This window comes from Mesocricetus auratus, unplaced genomic scaffold (assembly GCF_017639785.1).
Source record: "Mesocricetus auratus isolate SY011 unplaced genomic scaffold, BCM_Maur_2.0 Super-Scaffold_100014, whole genome shotgun sequence".
NCBI lineage: Eukaryota > Metazoa > Chordata > Mammalia > Rodentia > Cricetidae > Mesocricetus > Mesocricetus auratus.
Genome location: NW_024429197.1, coordinates 73,847,383 through 73,868,228, shown reverse-complemented (window position 1 = coordinate 73,868,228; position 20,846 = coordinate 73,847,383). Strand labels below are relative to the sequence as shown.

At 52.6% G+C, this 20,846-nt stretch overlaps 1 protein-coding gene across 7 annotated transcripts in view; it reads left to right on the top strand.

Moving 5' to 3' along the window:
- Positions 1 to 18,474: 18,474 nt before the first annotated feature.
- Col27a1 (collagen type XXVII alpha 1 chain) overlaps positions 18,475 to 20,846 on the top strand; it is a 116,752-nt gene continuing 114,380 nt past the window's right edge. For 4 of the 7 annotated variants that reach the window (XM_013117125.3, XM_013117124.3, XM_013117123.3 and 1 more), the window contains exon 1: positions 20,074 to 20,228. In XM_013117125.3, coding sequence (XP_012972579.1) covers positions 20,173 to 20,228 — 56 coding nt within the window. In that variant the 5' untranslated portion in view covers positions 20,074 to 20,172. Of the gene's footprint in view, positions 18,740 to 19,708; positions 20,229 to 20,846 lie in introns of those variants that run through there. The other 3 variants (XM_021230134.2, XR_005881393.1, XM_013117122.3) reach the window with 3 other exon arrangements.

Below are 20,846 nucleotides of genomic sequence, written 5' to 3'. Positions count from 1 at the left end.
GAGGAAACCGGGATGAGAAAGACAGTAAGCAGCAGTCTTCCACGATCTCTGTATCAGCTCCTGCCTCCAGGTTCCTGCCCCGTTTGAGTTCCTGTCCTGACTTCTTTAGATGATGGACTGCAGTGTGGAAGCGTGAGCCAAACAAACCTTTTCCTCCCCAACTTGCTTTTGCTCATGGACTTGGACACCTTCCTGGGATCTTTTCAGACTGTATTGAGCTGTAGGCTGGTTTCCCAAAGCCTCCGAGTCCCATTGGTCTTGGCCCCCAGGATTGGAGTTGATGGCCACCGGTCTGCTTCCTCGTCTCCTTTGGCCTTCCAGCTTCTGTTGCCTCTGCTACAGTCTCGCTCTTGGGCTCCCTGCTTTGTTCCATCACCCTCCAGTCCTTCTGCCATACTCCCTGCCTCTGAGAGCCTTCCCTCAGCAGCATCTCTGAATTAGCCTCATGGTAGCAGAAGAAAACATGGCGACAAGTTTTCTGGTCTTCTTATCATGAGGCAAGGCAATGTTCCTTCCTTTACATCTTTGCATCTGGATGGGCTTGTGACTGAATTTGACACCATCCAGTGGATATGACACCATGGGACTTATGAAGAGGGTTCACTTAAGGCCAGAGAGCCCCCACCCATTTTCTCTCTGCCTGATTTTGCTGGGGCACTACCTCTTAGAACCCTGTGACTTCACAGACAACCCAACCACTCTGAGCCTGTCAGGCTATAGGGAGCTCTCCTGCCACAGCCTGTTCCTTAGGTACCCGCCAAGGCAGCAGACAGACCCAGTGAATTAGAAGCAAGTGACTATGACCCTCATGGCTTCTGACTGCATGTGCTTATTCTCTGTAGACCTGAAGGTTGGCAGTCCAAAATTGTCTCCACTGCTGAAATGAAGGATGTGTAGAGAGGCTTGCCTTTCTCTTGCTGCTGATCCCAAAGGTTTCCTGCACCCTTACTCTGGGAATCCATCTCCAAAGAGGGCAGCCACGTGTCCAAGTCTTCCCTGGCTTCCATGTGTGCATCTGTCCACTCTACCGCTTTCTCCCTTCCTTGCAATGACTTTACCGTTGTTTGCTTCCCATACACAGACTCCAGAATGATCAAGAATAATCTCTCCTCATCCAGTCCCTAAGCCAGTCCCATCAATAAGTCCTGTTTTCCATGGAGGGTAGCAGGGTCACAGTTCCTGAGGGATAGAGCAAGGACATCACTGGCTGGGGTCATCAGGGTTCCCATCACACACAGAGAGGAAGACGCTCCTGGGGAATTCCAGATATTCAGACCAACCACAGTCATGTGCCTGACACTCAGGTCCCAGGTGCACATGGCACACATGTGACCCCCTTCTAAGACTCACCTCAACTTGAGGTCCCCACCAGCCAAGAACGTGAGCGCACTCAGTTACAGTTGACTTGGGTTTTCTGAGATAGGGTCTCATACTGCTCAAATTGGCCTCAGACTCGATTCATAGCCAGGGCTGGTCTTGAAGCTTGCTCCTCTTGCCTCCGTCTCTCAGGTGTGCCATGTCTGACTGACGCTTGACTTTTGCACACAGCACCTGAGGACTTCCCTATGTTTCTCCTCACACTCCATACCCTCCACCTACCTGCTCGGTTTCCCTTTCCAGGATGATACCATGTCTGTTATAGATCCAAGAGCTCCTTGTTTGTTTTCTGTCCCAAGTAGAATTCGACGCCAGGAATCAGTGCTGCTTGTTCTGTTGTGAGTGAGTCTGGCAGACATTCGCCCGGTCTGTAAACTCTTATGTCCCCACCATACTGTAACACAGATTACAGTTGACAGTCCTTGAGTCCTAGGATGCCCCCAGGATGCCAGCAGAGCCCTGGCACACAGCAGGGCTCAGTACAGAGTGAACAGTGGCTCTTTCCCTCATGCAATCCTCTCCTTCCCAAGAGTCACAAGGCCTCAGGGCTTGGGAGGCACCTTTCCTGGGGTCACCAACTTGAAAGCTCTTGGGGCCAGCTGGGGACATTGCACAAATGGAGCCAGATGATTGTAAGACAGCTGGGTACGAGGAGGCCTGGAGCCAACTGGAGGATATGTTTGTACATCACTTTTGGTTGTCCTCTTCCCCTATGTAACTTCCTGAATCAGTGAAAGGTTCCATAGAAACAGAGTCAGTACAGTGGGCTCACCCGAGCTTTCGAGCATACACACACACACACACACACACACACACACACACACACACACACACACAGAGAGAGAGAGAGAGAGAGAGACAGAGAGACAGAGAGACAGAGAGAGACGAGCATACACACACACAGAAAGAGAGAGACAGACAGAGAGAGACAGAGAGACAGAGACAGACACAGAGACACAGAGAGATGCTTAGCCATGTTTCCACTGCTGATAGACCAAATACCCAGAACTATCTCAAGGGATCCTGTCTCTCACTGTCACTGTCACCCTCCTAGTTTGCCCATGTAGACTCTATGATGTTTGTGCACGGACAGAAAATACCTTGTGACATGTTTCTCAGAACACTGTCAATATCATTAAGTGACCTATGACTCTGGTATGGACAGACAGACAGGTACACACACAAAGAGAGATGGTGGATCATAAGGAATTTGGACCCATGGATGTCAGTGAGCTCGGCTTGAGAGACAGGGTAATGATGGAGAATGGATGGAGTCAACCCCGGCCGATGGCCTGGGAGCATGAGATGTGATGCAGTGAGGTGGATGGGTGGGAGTTCCTCCTCTCTCCGCTTTGGTTCTCTTTAGCTTTGAGCGCACTGGGTAGGACCCACCCACATGGGTATGTGTGTACTGCAGTGAAGCCTCTGGCCGGCATGCCTGTCTCATCTGGAGACATCTCCGCAAAACAGTCCACACACTTAACATGGGTACCTGCAACCCAGATGAAGCCGCCACAAGTTAAAGGTTCCATCCCTGTCCCATCTGTCCTCTGCCCTTTTGCACCTATCTTGTGCCCAAGGGCATTCTCTACACAAAATGGACGGCCTCATCTTGGCATCTGTGTTGGTTGGTTTCGCCAGCTTGACATAAACCTAAACATTTCTGGGAAGAGGGAATCTTAATTGGGAAAATGCTCCATAAGACTGGCTTGTAGACAAGTCTGTGGGGGCATTTTCTTGATTGATGATTGATGTTGGAGGGCCCGGCGATACCCGTGGGCTGGTGGTCCTTGGGTGTATAAGAAAACTGAGCAAGCCATGAGGACCAGGCCAGAGAGCACTGCTTCATGGCTTTTGCGTAAGTACCTGCCCCCAGGTTCCTGGCCTGACTTCCTTTGATCATGGATTGTGACTCGGGAGTGTAAGCCAAACAAACTTTTTCTTCTCTCCAGTTTCTTTTGGTCATGGTATTTCATCACAACAATAGAAACCCCAATACAGCATCCTTATCTCCTGCCTTCTGTCTGGGCATGAGGTCTGCCTTGGCCTCTGACCTCTTGGCCATTTGGGTGGAAGGGAGGGGAGGTCAGTGTTTTGCTGTAGTGGCGGATACTAGAGCCACAGCTCCAGTTAAACCTCCTATCATATATTCCAGTCCTGTGTCCCTTTAGTTACACACTTCCTTCACACTCCCCTCAGGCCACAGGGTGAGGTCTTTCCATTGCCCCTGGTCTCAGGGTGCTTTATCAGAGAGCCTGCCTGATGTCCTGCCATTTCCCCCTGAGAAGTCCCTTCCCTGCTTCTCAACAGCTGGCAGGAATAGTGGCAACCTCGTTGTTCACAAGTTTCTTGGTCTTTGTCCTTAGAGTGTCGAATGCTCTTTCAGTGGACTCCCTTAGTGTGGGCTGCCTCTTGCCAGAATCATGAGTGTGACAACATCTGTAGGCCTCATTTGGCCCTGGATTCTAGCCCAGCTCCCAAATCAGGCCAAAGGTTTCCCTGCAAGTTTCTGCAAGTCGCTGGGTTCTGTTCACAGCACACTTACTCCTCCCAGTTCTGGTTGTTTTATTCCCGTCCTCACCTTTTGGTGGTGCAACCCTCTTCCCCACCTTACATGAGCTGGAATCTTCCCTGAGGTCACAGTCCATGCCAGTCTTGCATGGTGAGTCCAGAGACAGTCGCTAATGCTCAACAGGAGTGTGGCTTCAGATCACACTCCCTGGGTACTTCAACTAGTCCTTGGAGGACCTCAGTCTTGGCTACACCTACTTCCCCTCTGGGCTTCTGGTACACTGTTAGTATCTTTCCATTTTGTGCCTTCTGCCTCAGCAACTGAGGGTCCAGGCATAGACCAATGGATGGAGGAGATATCTCCTCCTTCAGTCTGGGCTGGACCTTTTGGATCCAAGAGCCTGGGTCAGACTTCTGCAATCACATTTCTTGGTCTTTGGAGACAACTAGTTCATAGCACTGTAATAATAATGAGTTCTCCATGCTCCAAACTTCACACACACACACACACACCCAAGATTAGTGTGAAGACGGCCAGTGTCTCAGCACAGGCTGTGTCACTTTGCCATGGTCCAGTCAGTGCTGGTCTTTGGGACGGCTCTGGCTTAGGGTCCCTTTCTGTGAGGGTCACTGTCCTATCTATTTTTTTAACCTTTTGAAAAATGAGATGTTCCTGGGCATTAGGCATTGGTCCAAAGTCTCAGCTGTTTGGGAAGTTGAGGCAGGAGAATCATAAGTTTAAAGCCTGCCTGGGTAATTTAGCAAGATCCTGTTACAGATATTTAAAAAGAGGGTCGGGGAGGGGGCTCGGCGGGTAAGCCTGGTGTCCTGATTCTATGCCTAGAACCCTCATGAGAAGCTAGGTGTGGAGGTGGGTGTCTGGATGCCCGGCACTCCTGTACTAAGATGGAAGGTGGAGACTGGAGAAAGAACTGGAAGGCTGGGAACACGAGGCATGGCAGAAACAAGAGGGACTCTGACTCACTAAACAAGGCAGGGGCAGAAAATAAACTCCAGAAAATCCCCTGGTCACCAACACACGTGTGCATTTCCTCTCTCTCTCTAAAATGACCGTTTAAAAATTAAAAAAGGTAATTGCCCCTGTGAGACCACGTTCTCCACCACAGGAGAAATCTCTTTATCCGTAGTGTCGCCTGATAATCATAGGCGTTCAGCAAATGTTGACCGAGCAGTAGAATTCAAAAGTCCCTTTGCCGACTCAGCTCCCCAGATCACTTGGGGACTCCATTCTGGACCCTAGCCTGAAATGAGAGGCTCAAGGGCTTCCTTGGAGTGGGGGAAGCATTTTTGCCTCCTGGCCAGTCTGGATGCCAGGCCCCCTTAAATGCCTTACAGCCATTCCTGGGAGGGTGGTGAGGACCATTGGAGTTTTGTGGACAGTAGAGGGCTGCCTTTCTCCTGCACCTCTTAATATTAATCTGGCACTAGGCCCCGGCTCCCACACTGCCATGGGAGGCCCTGGATGGAGCCAGCAAACAGATCCATCTGGAAATAGAAAAATACTCCCAACACTGGCGGTTTTGTCTGGGCCTCCCCAGTGGGGTGTGGGACAGGCCCATGAAAGGGGCTTTGAGGTCTGGCCTGGGCAGGTTTGGAACCAGGGCCTAGGTGCCCCCAGCATCAGTAAGTACCTGCACCCAAGCCACTGCAAGCAACATTTATGCAGGGAGAGGGTCTGTATTTGCTGGCCATGGGAGGAGCCCTGATTACCAGTGCCATTGCCTGCCTGGAAGTGGGTGAGCTTGAGAGAGCTGCTAGGTCTTTCATGACCACAGCACCTCTGATTGACAGAAGTATGAAAAGAACTAGGCTCAGAAAAACATGATAAATAAGGCTCTGTAGCTAGAGCCCCTAGACTAGTTTCTGGGGTTAGAGAAAGAGCAAGTGAAACAGCACCACCAGGACATAAGGCTGGCAAGGTTCTGTGGTAACTCATTGGAAGACCTTCGGAGCCACCATCTTCCAATCCGGTTAATTACGAGTGGACCACAACCACCTCTCCTTTAGGCAGTTAGGTGTGTCCAGCTGCTGGCGGTTCGTCTTAGGAGAGGAGATGATGCGTGTGTCCCACTGGACACCTGCAAGTGAGCAGACAAGCATGCAAGGCCAGGACCATGGGGGGATCGGGGGCATGGGTGCTCCTCTGAGCTTGTGGCCAGCTTCCTAGGAGGGCCCCTGAGCACCGTCACTCACTGTTTCCACAACTGATTCTCGAGGTTGGGCTGGCCAAAGGTGGTTGCTCCTAGAGTCCAGTGGATACAGATGCTGCCAGGGACTGGATCCCTGTAACTCCATCCGGTGGCATCGGACATGGACGCCAATGGGGTCTACACTGTGTGCCTTTTGCACATCTGGCGTAGCCTCTGAAGGTGTGACTTCTGTCTCCCTAGCAGTTGTTAGGACCTCCTTGGAAGGCTGCAGGCAGAGTGTATCATCCCCTCATAAACACCTAGACGCTCCAGATTCCCCTATAACTGTCCTATGTATCTGGAAATTCCCAGCGGACACAGGGTCAGACTTTACCTCCTTGCTGATCCCACAAGCAAACTCCAGCCCAGCCTCGATTCTCCAGGGGAGGAAGCCAGGTGACACTCCAAGAAATCTTCCAAGATCCCATGAGACGTGTGATTGCGTGCATGTGTGTGTGTTTGCCTCTGTGTATGTGCGTGCATGTGTGTGTGTTTGTGTGTGTCTCTGTGTATGTGCGTGCGAGTGTGAGTGCATGTGTGTATGTGTGTGTGTATTCACGCTGTCCTATGTGCTTCTTTCTTGTTTTCTATTGAGTCAAGGGGTCAGCCCTCTAAGTAACTTGGTCACTGAACCTTTGAAGGAACTGAAGATTTGAGCTGCTTGAGGTTAAGCCTTCTGTGAGCCTAATGACGAGCCAGGCATCCCATAGGGGAAGGAGGGAGGCAGAATATGCCTAGAAAGCAAGGAGAAAGTGAGATTGTGGAGTCTTAGATAGGTGACAGTCCACTGCTGCATCCCCAGCCTGGGGGACCCAGTGTGCCAGTGATCCAGTTCCAGCAAAACCTCCTGTGTCCAAAACATGTCACCGTGCCTTTGGACGCAGAGGCAGCTAAACATGAGCATCTCAGAGACGACCCCAGGATCTTTGCATTTCTAGAGAATGGGATGTGATATTAGAGTCTCAATATGGCCAAGACTGAAATTCCTGCTCTTACGGCGGCAGGTTGGATCTAAGATGGTGTCCCAGAATCACGTTTCTTATGTTGATAAAACCCCACGACCAGAAGAAACTTGTGGAAGGAAAAGTTTCCCAGATCACATCCCATCATTGAGGAGAAGTCAAGGCAGGAACTCAAGCAGCTAGTCACACCACATCCGCAGTGAGGAACAGCGAGAATGGGTGTACCCACCCTGCCAGCCTGCTTATTATAGGTAACTAGCTCTCTCTCTTCATCTTTAGCTAGGTCAGGACTCAGCCCGAGAAACAGTGCTGCCCTCATTCACATCGGCTCTTCCTTGGTCAATTAATAATCAACACGATGCATGCCCGTAAGCCTGCCCAATCTAGATTTCTAATTAAATCTCTCTTCCCTGGTGTGTTTAGTTGCATCAAATTAACAGTTAAAGATCAACCAGCATAGGTGGTTCTTGGCTTATCCAAAGGACACAGAGGGAGGCCTTATTTCATACACAAGTTAAGGGGATGAGATTTTTTTTACCCATGTGCATGTTGAACCCATGAGCAATGAGACAAAGTGCTGTGACTGAAAACAACCGTCTCCCTCCCTCTCACAGGGCTCTCTGTCCAGCCTCAGCCCAGGGAGAAACTCCTATGATGAGATCCACGGGGATTAACCAGGGGCAACTGGCTCACTGAGTGTGTTGGCTGCTTTTGTCATTGCTGAGACAATCTATATGGCAAAGGCAACTCAACGAAGGAAAATCATTTTGGCTCACAGTCTGAAAGCACAGTGCCTCGTGGAAGGGAAGGCGTGGCGGGGGGGCTGTGGGTCGGCTGGCCATCTTGCATCCACAGCCAGGAATCAGGAAATAACCAACACTGGTCCTCAGCTTGCCTTTCCCTCTCTTTCCCATCTGAGACCTCGCTCTGTGGAGAACAGCACTGCTTACACTTAAAGGTAGGTCTTCCCATGTCAATTAACCTAATATAAAACCCACTTGCAGATATGCAAGAGGTGTCTCTGATTCCCAATCCCATAAAGTTGACAGCATTACATCGCAGCTAGATACGGCTGTTTGGGTGCTGGGTTTGGGTCTTAGGTTGAACAAGTTAGGAGTGGACCCAGTGACAAGTCCACCTTCTCTCATGTCGTTAAATCAGAGTTCCCAGGGACACACTGTCTTGGAGAAATATGTTGGCTGTTTTCCCTTTACTCTGCCTTGTGGAAAGGGATAATGATGGAGGTAGACAAGAGCATGAGCACCAATAGCTGAAGCTTCTTGCCCACCCCTGGCAAAGTGGGCTGGGTGGGAAGGATTTAAGTAGGGGCCAAATGAGGATATGGACAGGAAAGGTCAGGAGGCAAGCTGGAACCCTGGGGCAGTGGAACACTGCCCATCACAGACAGAGGGACAGGGAACCAGCCCCATGGGGCTCTTAGGCACCAAATCCTCGTCAGGTATGAATGTCCTCTTGTGCAAGGTCCTTGCCTGCTCCCAAGCAGACTGTGGTGTTGAAGGACCATGGAAATCTCAGCCTCTGAAGTGTGTGATCATAAAAGCTCAGGGTCAGTGCCAGGTAGGATTCCGGGAGCTTCAGAGCCTTCAGGTTCTGGCATCAGAAGGTGTGAGAAGCCTAGCACTTGGAGCATAAAATTTTATGACTTTAGTGATCTAGGAACTATGGACTCAGACCTTGAACTTGTGTGACCTTTGCAGAAGTTCAAGCCTGATCAACTTCCTGGTGCAAGTATTCCTTTCTAGAAATGTCAAAACAAAACAAGACAACAGTCTTCTCTAGATGGACAGCAGTCGTCACAAGAAAGACTGGGCCCAGTGGGTGGAGACACTGCTCGGTGGGTAGATTGAAGCCCTGGCTAAAATCTCCAGCACTACATAAAACCAGACATGGTGACACAAAGCCTATAATCTCAGCATTTGACAATGGAGGGAGGAGGATTAGAAGTTCAAGATTATCCCCATGACTTTGTCTAAAACAAAAACAAAAACAAACGAACAACAATGCAAACAAGACAAAGGCAGAACAACCCGGCTGGAGAGAAGGCTAGGTGGCCAAGAGCATTGTCGCTCTTGCAAACGACGTGAGTTTGGTTCCCAGTGGCCACATGGTGGTTGACAGTTGTCCCTGACTCCAGTTACAGGTGACCTGATACCCGCTCTGGCCTCCATGGGCACCATATACATATATGCATGCAAAATACTCATACAGATAAAATAAAATAAATCAGTCCTTTTGTTTGTTTTGTTTTTCGTGACAGGGTTTCTCTGTAGCTTTGGAGCCTGACCTGGAACTCGCTCTGTAGACCAGGCTGGTCTTGAACTCACAAATCAATCTTTTTTTCAAAGACAAACAAGCAAAGGACATAGGAGGGGATGATGGTGACTTTTAGAATCTGGACCACAACCTCTTCCCTCCTGGTGATAGCTGCTGACATCTCCTGACTTCTGCTTCTTTCTTTAAAACTTAGGTGCAGTTGGTCATCTTTCTGGAAGGCCAAATGCAGCTTTCTAGGAGATGTTGCTAGCAGGGCCTCCTCTCCACAGCCCAGATAAATAGATGCAGATGGTGACCCTGCTGCCTCTCCACTTCAGCCTGGCCCCTCCTCTAACACCCAGCACCCTCCCTTGTATTCCCTCCCATGGCCTTGACCACCAAGCTCCCAGGAGGCAGTCAGCTGGCTGACTTAGGCTCTGCCACCAGCCCAAGGTCAACGGTGGTGTCTAGTGTGGTCCTCCCTCTAATCCCACCACGTCCTGGGGCAGCCAGCAAGAGTGTCAGCCCATCATTTAGGGTTGGATATGAGATGTCCAGGCCAGCTTTGACCCTGGGGTCCCCAGAGGACAGGAGTGACCCAGGGCTCAGAGGATCAAAGTCTTCCTCTGTGCCCCCTCTGTGACCAGGAAGATAAAAATATTTACGGATGGCTTTCCTCCCTCTGGGGACAGGCTCACACAGAGCAAGGCTGTGTTTCACTTCGTCATGACTGCTCTCTCAGGATGGCAGGGCTGAGACAAACACAGGTTGTTTATAGGCCCATGAAGCCCCAGAGACCGATGGTGGCAGACAGCTTCCCCTTTCTCTTGGGGACATGAGCCCCTGGAAAGGTGCCCGGAGGAACAAGGGCGGGTTTCTCCCCTCTGTTAGTTTAGTCCTTGGTGGCGCTGAAGGCAATTTTTTTCCCCTAGTAGACGAGGAGAATGTGTTTTGGTGAATAACGTGTTTCCCATAATTTGCCTTTTGAAAGTGCAAGGAAATTTGCGTATGTGGCTGAAACCGCTTGAACAGAGAACCTTCTGGAAAAGCCCTGCCTTCATTTCCCCACCAGGTCAGGCTGTGAGGAGGACTCAATAAACACTTGTTGATGGAATGAATGGGACATAGAAATGGCCAGCCAGAGCGGGAAGGAAGGCCCCACAGATACTCCCTGGGCCAAACTACTTGGGTTTCAAGCAGGGAAACTGAGGCCCAGAGAGGAGGAAGGGAGAGAGGGTGCACACAGTTACTGGTCTCACTGCTGACATCATGGCTATAATGATGAAGATGGTATCGGTTGTGTACTAATTTTCCAGGAGCTTTTTCTTTGCCTGGGCTTCTTGCAAGACTGATGGGGTGAAGGAAAAAGGTCAGAATTCTCCATGGTAGGGACCACAGAGCAGCAGGCCTGCCCAGCAGATTATGCCATTATGAGCTCGGTGACAGTGAGCTTTGCCCTGCCACACCGCAGACTCCCTTACAACTAAGTCCACATCACTCTGCAAAGAGGGTCTTTTCTAAACCTGGGTTTATTTTATTTGTTTGTTTGAAATAAGATCTCACACAGCCCAGGCTACCAGAGGATGACCTTGAACTTCTGATCCTTCTGCCTTCACTTTCCGAGGATGCAGGGATGTGCCAGCGCGTGGTTCATGCAGTACGAGGGACCATACTCAGGGCGTCATGCCTGCTAGGCTCTGCCAACTCAACCGTGTCGCTATCTGTGTTTGCCGCCTTCATCATCGCCATCGCTGTCATCGTTACCATTTGTTCTTGCTGTGCTGACTTCGCAAAGGTAAGTCCTTGTTAGGTAGCCCAGGCTGGCCTCCATCTTGCAGATTCCTCTGCCTTAGACCCTCTAGTGTTGGAATCACACCATCTTTAGCCTTTAATCCAAGTTTATTTTGTGTGTGTGCATGCCTGTGGTACATGTATATGTAGGCACAGAGACCAGAGTAGGATGCTGGGTACCTTCTCTGTCACTCTCTGCTTATTGACTTGAGACAGGTCTTTCTCCTTCTATTTTGGCTAAGTTGCTGCCAGGCTCTCGGCATCTACCTGTTTCTATCCACCCACCCCCAATGCTGCTGTTTCAGATACATGCAACCATATCTGACTTTGTACGGGTGTATTTGGGATTTGAACTCAGGTCCTCAGGCTCACAAAGCAAATGATCTTACCCACTGAGCCATCTTTCCAGCTACTAAGCCTGAGTTTAACACTGCCGAAGCAGCTTTTGGAACACATGGAGGCCTCAGTTTCCCTTTTGTAATTCAAGGCCTATACTCCCCATGCACTCTGTTGACCTCAGGTTTGGAGGAAAATGGCATTAAAGGATGCTTGTGAGGTCTCCTTGAAAGCTGTCAGGCAAGGAAGACCCAGTGCTGCTATTCTGACGTGTCAGCGGGTTCCGGTCGTCCAGGGAGGCAGCACCACGTGCGGCTGTGAGATAAAATTAGCCCTGGGGAAGATAAGAAGTGTCCAGGCCACCTGGGCAGGATGAAAATAATCCTCCCAACAGCTCTCTCCCCTCTGTACTCCAGCCTCTTCCACCGCTTCGGGGCTCGTTTGGTGTCACAAAGGGACCTGCTGGCCCAAGGAAAGCCCTCTCTGTCCTGGGGCCAGAGGATGGGCAAAGCGTTCCGAGCTCAGCAGAGGCCTTGGAACAGGACAGACCGCGGTCTGCCACCCCACAGACCCGTCCTTTCTCTGCAGTGCTCTGTGCGACAAGGTGCTCTGTCTAAAGGGGAACTGTCCACATCCACTCTACCCACACCAGAGATGCCAGCCCTGTGCAGCAGCACCTGTTGTGTGACTCTTATAACCAGGGGGTTTACAGACGCTTCAATTTTTTTCCTCTGATGGGAGGGCACTTGCTTCAAATGAGGCTGGGAAAGGTTTCTGGTCCAGGGTGAGAAGAAACCAGGCCATGTGCTTCAAGTTCATCTGTCCTCAATACTGGTGCCAAGCTAGGTCAGAGAAGGGCACAAATACCACATCCCACCGTCATTCTGTCTTTGGCTTTTGTGTGCACCAGGGCGGAAAGAAGGGGGTCCTTTTTGGAAGTTCCTTACGTTTGGACAGGGGTGGCTCGGGTCTCAGACTGTACCACAAGATGGGTCTGGATTAGTGCTTTGGTTACAGCTGGGAACTGTGGATAAGATAACCATCTCTGCTTCTCTTGCACTGGTGCAAACCATGTGACACTCCTGCAGGGTGGACACATGATATTAGGAATCAGTGTCTCCCAATAAGACCAAGGGTTGTGCCTGTAGTCACAGGTCCTCAAGCCATATTGAGTATGCATTAGCCCGGACATACAGGATGGATCATTCTTAAACAGGGTTCTGTAGAAGGAGGGCAAAACTTTAATCCCTGGAGGACACAAGTGAGAAGATCTTTGAGCCCTTGGTAATTGTAGCTTAATGTAAACACTGTCAAATGGCTAATAAATACTTGGGCTCTGATAATAGGAGCATAGACAATACAGGGAGAGAATAAAGTCTTGCCCAAGCATGTTAGACACCACCTTAAACCCTTGAGCTCTGCTGTGATCACTTGGCAGTAGCTGGAGTGAAGGATGATGGGAGTTAGGAAAGGTGTGTCAGATGAGGAGTGACTGGAGGACACGAGAATGTTGGGCCTGAAGAAAGGATGGCTTGATGGCTTTCCAGGTGGTTCAGCCAAGGCGCCAGTCAGGCTTCTGTGGATTTAGTTGGAGCTGTGGTTCTCCACAGTCACCCTGAAGGGGATTTGGTGTGGTGCTGAGGGACGTGGCTGCAGGACTGTCTTACAGCAGGCTTCTTGGATGAGAGGCAGAGAGGTGGAGGCGAAGAACCCCTATGTTCTCAGTTTTGGACAAGGGGAACATTTATCTCAAGGCTTGTCTCAGAACCACACTTAAATAAGCAGAAATGCCTCTTAGTGCTTTGCCTAGGCATGGGCGTGAGGAGCCACGACCAGGAGGTGCCAACTGTAGCTGGTCATAGTGATTTGGTGATCCCCTGGCACAACTGTCTTTCAAGAAGTCTGAACAGATTTGACAGCTAGGGGAGGGCTGATGGGGTCCTCAGGGAAGCCTGTGTTTTCATACTCTCCAGGTCCCTTTGGACTTCGTCATCTCATAGTTACAAGATAGTTGCACACTCTGGGAAGTACAACCTGGGCCCATCAAGTTCAGAGAGAAAGGATGTGTCTCCTCCTCTGTGCCCACTTGTCAAGGGAGGCAAACTTCCAGGAGAATCTTCTTTAACTACTCTCAAGCACCAGGGGCCAGACCCCAGCACTGTGGCGGATGGAGAGTTGAACACTGGGAGCCTGGGAGGAGGAGCATTTGGAGGTGACACAGTTGAAGTTGGAATTCTGCTAGCTGGGATGAAGTCATGCCTGTCCCACTGCAAGGACATCTAGATGGCAGTCCTCGACCTCTACCCTGCCCAGTTTCCCTGTCTCCCTGCCTTCCTGAACACTGGGTGTGTGCCCCCTCCCTCCCCTCCCACCTCTGCCTTCCTTCTTGGCCTACATTTGCTGAGGGGCTAAGGGAGAAAAGACACAGCCATTGTCCTTGAACAGGGAACATTAGAGCAGAGTGAGGTGACGCACACCCAGTGTTCAGCGGTGGCTACGTCCTGGAGGATGGGACCTGGCAAGGCCCGGCTGGGCGACGGCTGTTCCTAGAGTGTAACCCAGCACGGCCCAGCCCCGGCAGAAGCAGCGCATCACAGCTGCACTCCCGAGTCTCCACACCTGCAGCCTGTGCGGGATAGCCAAGAGGCTGACCCACCCAGAGCCCCCTGCATCTTGAAAGTGTAGTGTCAGCTGGTATGGAAGGACACTAACTCCACTTGGCCTTCTACATCTGGAGTCACATGTGGACAGCCCTATTTCTCAGCCTAACCTCACTGTTGTTTTCTTATGACCGCAGAGATATCACACCATCTCTTGAGCCTGCTCCTCCATCTGTGATGCAAGGACACTGAGATTGTATGAGGCAGCCTGGGACCCTCCTCTGGGACATACTGGCTCAGGGCAGGGGGTGACCAGGGCGCAGGAGTGGCCTGCAGTACCCACACAATGAGACTCTATGCTGAGGGAAAGCTGTCATGCTAGACAGCATCCAGAACTTGCTGGGGTCTGGAATACTGCCTCCCTCCACTGGATGATTGTCTATGAGTCTTTGCAGCATGTCCTCAAAAACCAGCAGGCAACAGGACAGCCACATTCCAGGGATAGAGGACCTGGCTAATATTGCCTGGAGGAGCCTGGGAACAGTACTGCAGGCTGCTCTCTCTCTCTCTCTCTCTCTCTCTCTCTCTCTCTCTCTCTCTCTCTCTCTCTCTCTCTCTCTCTCTCTCTCTCTCTCTCTCGGCCTAGAGTTCAGCTCTTACTGAAATTCATCATCTTAGCTATGAGCAACCCAACAGTGAGGCCTGTGTGTTGCTGGGAAGGAGTTCCAGAGCAACAGTGGGGGGCACTCTGCCTTCTCACACCTGCTTTTGCTGCAGGGCTCACTCCCCAGTCCTTCATGACCCTGCTAAGCTACAGCCCCTCAGGAAGTCTGGAAGCCAGCCCTCTATGCCCTACCCGCCCTGGTTGCTAGAACTTAGAGCCTGACAGTCAGCATCCACCACATAACACGGCACCCCGTGTTTATCAGAGAAGAGGGCGGGTTTGTGCTTTGGTGTCCGTCATCCTCACCCTTGGGACGGGGGCAGGTGACAGGGTGGCTGTCTTGCTTTTCTTTCCTTCCTTTCTTCCTAAAATGTATCGTATTTAGATTTATTTGTGCGTGTTTCTGTGGGAGCACACTCATACCACAGTGCAGGAGCAGAGGTCTGGGGACAATTTGCAGGGGTTGATTCTCTCCTTCTGCTGTGTGAGTCCCAGGGCTTGAACTCAAGTCCTCAGCCTTGGCCACAGGCACCTTTACCTGCTGAGCCATCTAAAATCTGGCCCCTCTACTGTCTCTCCCTCCATCAATTAGTTGTTTTCTCGTTGTCATGACCCAAAAGTCTGACATGAGTAACTTAGAGAAGAAAGTCATCGAGGCTTTGTCTTTTGCTGTAGCCCTTCAGTAAATACGGTGATCAGGGGTGAGGGCGGGGCAGGAAAGCGGTGCAGGGGTGAGGAGGGATGTGTTTCGGCTTACAGTTTGGAGGCACACAGTCCAGCAGGGCAGGAAAGGCATGGTGTCAGAAATGGCCTAGGCTCGTGAGCGCCTGGTTCCCTCACTTAGCAGTCAGGAAGCAGAGAGGTCTCTCCAGAACTGGGACCTTGCCACCCTCGAAGTTAGACGCAGAGGGACTTACTTCCCCACCCAGGTGCCACCTTCTCAAGTTTCCTATCACCTCCCCAAATAGTGCCAACTATTGTTGACCAAGTGCCCAAATGAGAGCCTGTGGGAGATATGTCACATTCAGACCACAACTGTCGTTTGCTGAGCATTTACGGAGCACTTCCTAGGCCCCAGGCACTGAGTTTCACCAAAGGGAGACAGTGTAGCCCCTCTCAGTAGGGACTCCTCCATGCCCGGTGCTCGGCTCAGAGCCTGCCACACAAGCCGTCCCTCTATTGGCTGAGGGCCTGAGAACAAATGACTTGTTATCAGACATCAATTGTGTGTCTATCCTATACTACTGACTGATGGGGCCCAAATATCCAAGCAAGAGGCCTGGGTGTGTCCAGTGGTACAAGGGGTTAGGAGGACTGGGTGCTAGTGTGGGGACCCTCATTTTCCTCCCAGTTCAGCGAGGTGAGAGGCAGGATGCTCTGCCCTGTTTGTCCATCTTCCCCTCTCTGGCTTACTTTCTCAGACCAAGAGCACCTCAGGAATAAGAGACATGTCTGGGCCCCTAGGAAAAGTTTGGCCCATAACATAAAGTTAGAGTGGCTCATAGTCTCGCCTCTGTGATTTGTTTGCAGGCATTCAGTGGGTCCCTATAGTGGGATCACCATGGACACCGACAAGATCCAAAGTTTCTCTCAAGTCCAGTGTGCCTCAGAGAGCCATATATCTAGTCCTTGAGAGTCCCCATCAGCCAGGAGTTCCCATCTTCTGCCTCACCCCTGACATGCCTACGCAGGCCTGCCAGTCTGTTTACCCCATTTCCAGGCTTCTGATCTCCCAGATGCCACCTGAGGGCTGGTTGTGAGCCTTATCCCCTTCAGAGGGACAACGACTCAGTGTCTTTGGCACCTACCAGTTTATTCCTAGTCACCAGCAGTCTGTCATAAAGCAGTATGGCAGAAAGAATGGATGTGAAGAAACAGGAAGCAGAGACCCTTCTCTGCTGGTCTTCCTGCCTGTGTCCATGTCTCTTCCTTCCAGCTGACTGCGACTCTCAGAAGCCCCCAAGCCTCACTGCCTGCCCAGCGAAGTTGAGCAGGCCCTTATCACCACTTAGGGAACTGAGTGGGTCTGGCGAGCAGCCCTCCCTACTCAGGTGCAGAAGACCCTTGGAACGACCGAGCTCCATGCACCTGCATTCTGGATAGGGAGGGTGCAGCATGGATGGACACACTTGCATCCTTTTGGACTTCAAATGGTTCCGAATGTGTTTTGGGGGAGTACCCAGTCCCTGACACCAACATTGCCTTCAAAGACCACGAGGGAGATTCAGAAAGGTCTGGGTGCCACCACTGGCCGGCTATTTACCTTCTGTCCTCACAATGAGGAGACCTGGAGACTTTTTCTACCTTGTTTGCCTCACCCATTCCTCAAGACCTTTTTGCAATCCACCCTATACTGCTATGGTTCTTCCACAGGAGATGTCCCTTCTCCACATCCTTCAGGATCTAAAAGCCACCTCCTGCTGGGTGCACTCCTGGGTTTCCAGCCATCCTGTAAGTCAGTCAGCTTGACAATTCAATTGATCTTTCTGTGCACACAGCCTTTCTTTTTTATATCACCTCTGTGTCTTTTTGCCTCGGGCAGGAGTACCTCATGATGTGCCGAGTGTGAGGTTACCCTAAGTTGTTCTTTGGGACTTCTGCCCATGTCACAATTTATAGGTGCTGGGGACCATGTGCAGCGTCTTTGTCCCTAACCCTTAACAGGAGCCCACTTCCCCCAAGCAGACGCTTGCCTGCTGCCTACCGCACATTGCAGCCTGCCCCCTTGCTTTACAGGTACTTTGAGTTGTCCATATTTGGTGGCCTGATTATGTTCCAGATTCCAGACTGGCTGTGGGGACACGGATGCAAGTGGCAGCGACAGCACCCTGGGTGTGAGCATTGAAGGACAAAGGGGTACTCAACAGCAGCAAGGGGGAAGAGGAGAGCCTGGGTCCTCAAGTGGACAAGCTTGCCCAGCTGGGGCCAGGGAGGTGGGGGAAGTGTCAAGACAGGAGATGAGGTCTGCTCAGGAGGAAGCACTGTGGACTGCATCACCATTCTGATGCACAGAGGACAAGAGTCGGGCACTGAGTTCAACGGCCCCTGTACGACTTACCTGCTTAGTCAACTTTCTTTTCAATGTAGATAATAGCACGTCTCCCTTCCCATAGCACGGTGGCTCTTAGCCAGGATAGAGTGCAGGCGAGCAAAGATGTAAACTACTACTGGTCGCCAAATCCCTCAGCAATGCGGATAAATATCTAAGACTGTGAACCTCACTAAGTGTCGAGACACCTAACACTTAAATTCAATACTTTAAAAAGTCTCTAAGGCAAAAAAAAAAAAAGCGCCATGAACAAAATACCAAAAAAATGTAAATAAAGGCAAGATGTGCCTGGCACAGAGTATGCAGCCCAGAAACACGTGGGAGCAGTGATTGGACAGGGAGTGCTTTACCTCTAAAGCTGTGAACTTCGGAGAACTCCAGGAAGCCCCGGAGGCCCTTTTTCTGGGAGAAGGCACAATCTGCACAGCCTCGGGGGTTCTTTGAAACGAAGGTGAAGCACCCCTAATGGACGCGCAGCGCGCGGGCCCCCGGTGGCCGTGGGTGCTCTGCCCCCTGCAGGATGCCTCCAACAGCTCGGAGGCGCCCTCCCCCTTCTCCGTCTTGGGACTTTTCCGAAAGTTTGCTGAAACCAGACACCTTGCTTGACCGTGCCCGCGTGCAGCTGCGGTTTAAAAGGCTGCCTTCAGCGCCCCTTCCCCGCCCCCAGCGGAGACTTCAAAAGGGCCGGCATCCGCCGCGGCCCCGGCACCTATGAGCCACCCCCCGCACCCGGAGCTCGCGCCGGAGCCTGAGCACGCGGAGTGGCCACGGCTGCAGCACAGGGGGACCGGGCCGGTGGCGCAGGCCCGCGCTCCCATGCCCCTCCCGGCGCCCCTGCGCCCCGCGCGCCTTTAGGGAAGGGGACTGCACCCCCGCCCCCGCGCCCGGGGTTGCGGGGACCCATGACCACAGATGCCGTTAGGCACCCGAAGAACCGACCGGCCAGCGTTGCACTTAGGGACTCAGTAAGTGCCCGGGGACCCCTGGAGCGCTGGGCATTTGGAGTGCGCAAAGGTGTTTGCATGTGCCGGGGTGGGCACAAGTCCTGTGTGTACGCCCGAGGCTGCCATTCGCAGAAGGTTGTGTACAAGGGGGAGTGTGCACTCGGGGACGTGCATGGACTGTGCACACGGGAGTGTGTGTCTTGTGCATGTGCGTTTGTGCGGTGTGAGTGAGTACTCGCGTGACGGCTTCTGCGAGCATAGCGTCCGAGCCTGAGCTGAATCCAGACATCTAAGAGTGTTTCGCGGGAGCTCAGATATGTGCGTGGCTGTGTCTGCGGTGTGTTTGGAATGTGCCTGTTTGAGGGAATGTGTGCGAGCTCACCAGTCAGTATGAATCGCCTTGTAGAGGCCAGAAGCCAGAGGGGATTTAGTCTCAGGACTGAGCTGTGGTTGTGAGTTTGAGAATCCGCCTGGGTGTCAGAGTGTGCTGCGTGGAATCCCAGGGAGTCTCTGGTTGACTGTAGGGGCGACAGGAAGGCCCTAGACATCCAACGCGCTCACCTGCAGCGTTCTTTCCGGAGCTCTGAATCTAGGATGCAACCTTTCTGCCAATAGTTGGGAGTTAAGGCAGATGCCGATTGTCGTGGAATTGTAGATGCCAAGCTAAAGTCGCAGCTGTGTTCTTGGAACTCTGGGATCCTTTCAGGAATAGATATTGCCCCCCCCCCCTCCGGCAGTGAGGACTCTCCGTGTCATAAATCATAAGTTCCTAACATCAGTTGTGATGGCTCTCCGAGCAACCCGACGCAGCCCCCTTTCCATGCATCCGTTTTGAGATCTCCACCAGGAAAGAGGGGAGTGTGTCCCTCTCGGATGGATGGATGGTCGCGCGAGGCCACCGAGGCTGCATCCCTTGCTGAGTCCGGCAGGGGGCAGCAGGGGGCAGCTGAGGGCGGCCCGGCGCGGGGAGGAGAAGAAGGTGGAGAGCTGCGGCGGGCCGAGACTTTAAATCGCCTTCATTTCCCCCAAATCCTTCCTTTTCCTCTCCTCCCCCCCAGTCCGGCGGGGAGGCAGCTTTCACCGCCCTCCGCGCTTGCTCGCCCGGCCTTGCTCTGCCTCCAGGGACCGCTAGCGGCCCACCTCCAAAAGTTTGATCATCTCTCTTTCTCTCTGCCTTTTCTTGCTTCTTCCTTTTCGGTGGAAGCAGAAAAAGAGCGAGGCAGGGGAGAGCGCGGCTCCGGGACTCCTGGGACCATGGGCCTGGAGCGGGCGCCCGCGGGGCTGAGGCCGTGCTGCTCGCCTGCTCCAGCGCCCCTGGGCGCAGGGCTGCGCTGGGGGTGCGCGGGCAGCGCGCTCTGAGCCGGCCTGGCGCGGCGCGGCGGGGGGCTGGCGGCCCCATGGGGCGCGCCCACACTTGCCCCCCCGGGCTCGGGAGTATGAAGTAGGGGCCTGCCATGGGCACGGGATCGGCGCAGGGGGCCCGAGGCACAGCGGCGGCAGGACACTGGGGGTGAGTACGATCCCAGAGTTGCCCCTGACCCAGCTTCCTGAGTCTGGATGTGCATGGGAGGCTGGGGTTCCCCCGCGCCACGCCAGATGCTCACAGAGGAACGTCAGCTTCCTGTAGCTTCCTGCGCCCCCGCTAGGCGGGACGCCAAGGGTTAACAGAGGCTTCGCCCCCGGGCCGAGCTGCATGGTGCCATTGGGGCAGGCAACAGCAGAGGAGGGTCCCTGCAGTCATAAGGCAATCCGAAGAGGGGGCAAGTGGAGGCACTCAGAGTGGCGGGCCAGGACAGGGGTAGGGGCAAGACGAGGGAGTCCCGGTGTCTGCAGGTCTCAAGCTTGCACGCCTCCGATTCCACTGTCCTGTGAGTGAAGTTTGTAGGTCTCCAAGTCCTGGAGTTTGCTCCTGGCTCAGTCTCTGGCTCTGCACGTCCCTGCTTTCCCAACCTCTCTGCCTGTGAATGTGTCTGCCTGGGTCTGAGTGCCTCAGACTTTCCCAGCTTCTCCCGGGAAGCCTGCAGTTCCTGTCCCTCTCCCGAGTAAGTGAGGAGTGAGAGCCAGTTTGTGGGAGCGGAAAGGCCCTGGGAGATCACCAAGTCCAACCTTCTTGTACAGATCGGGGAAC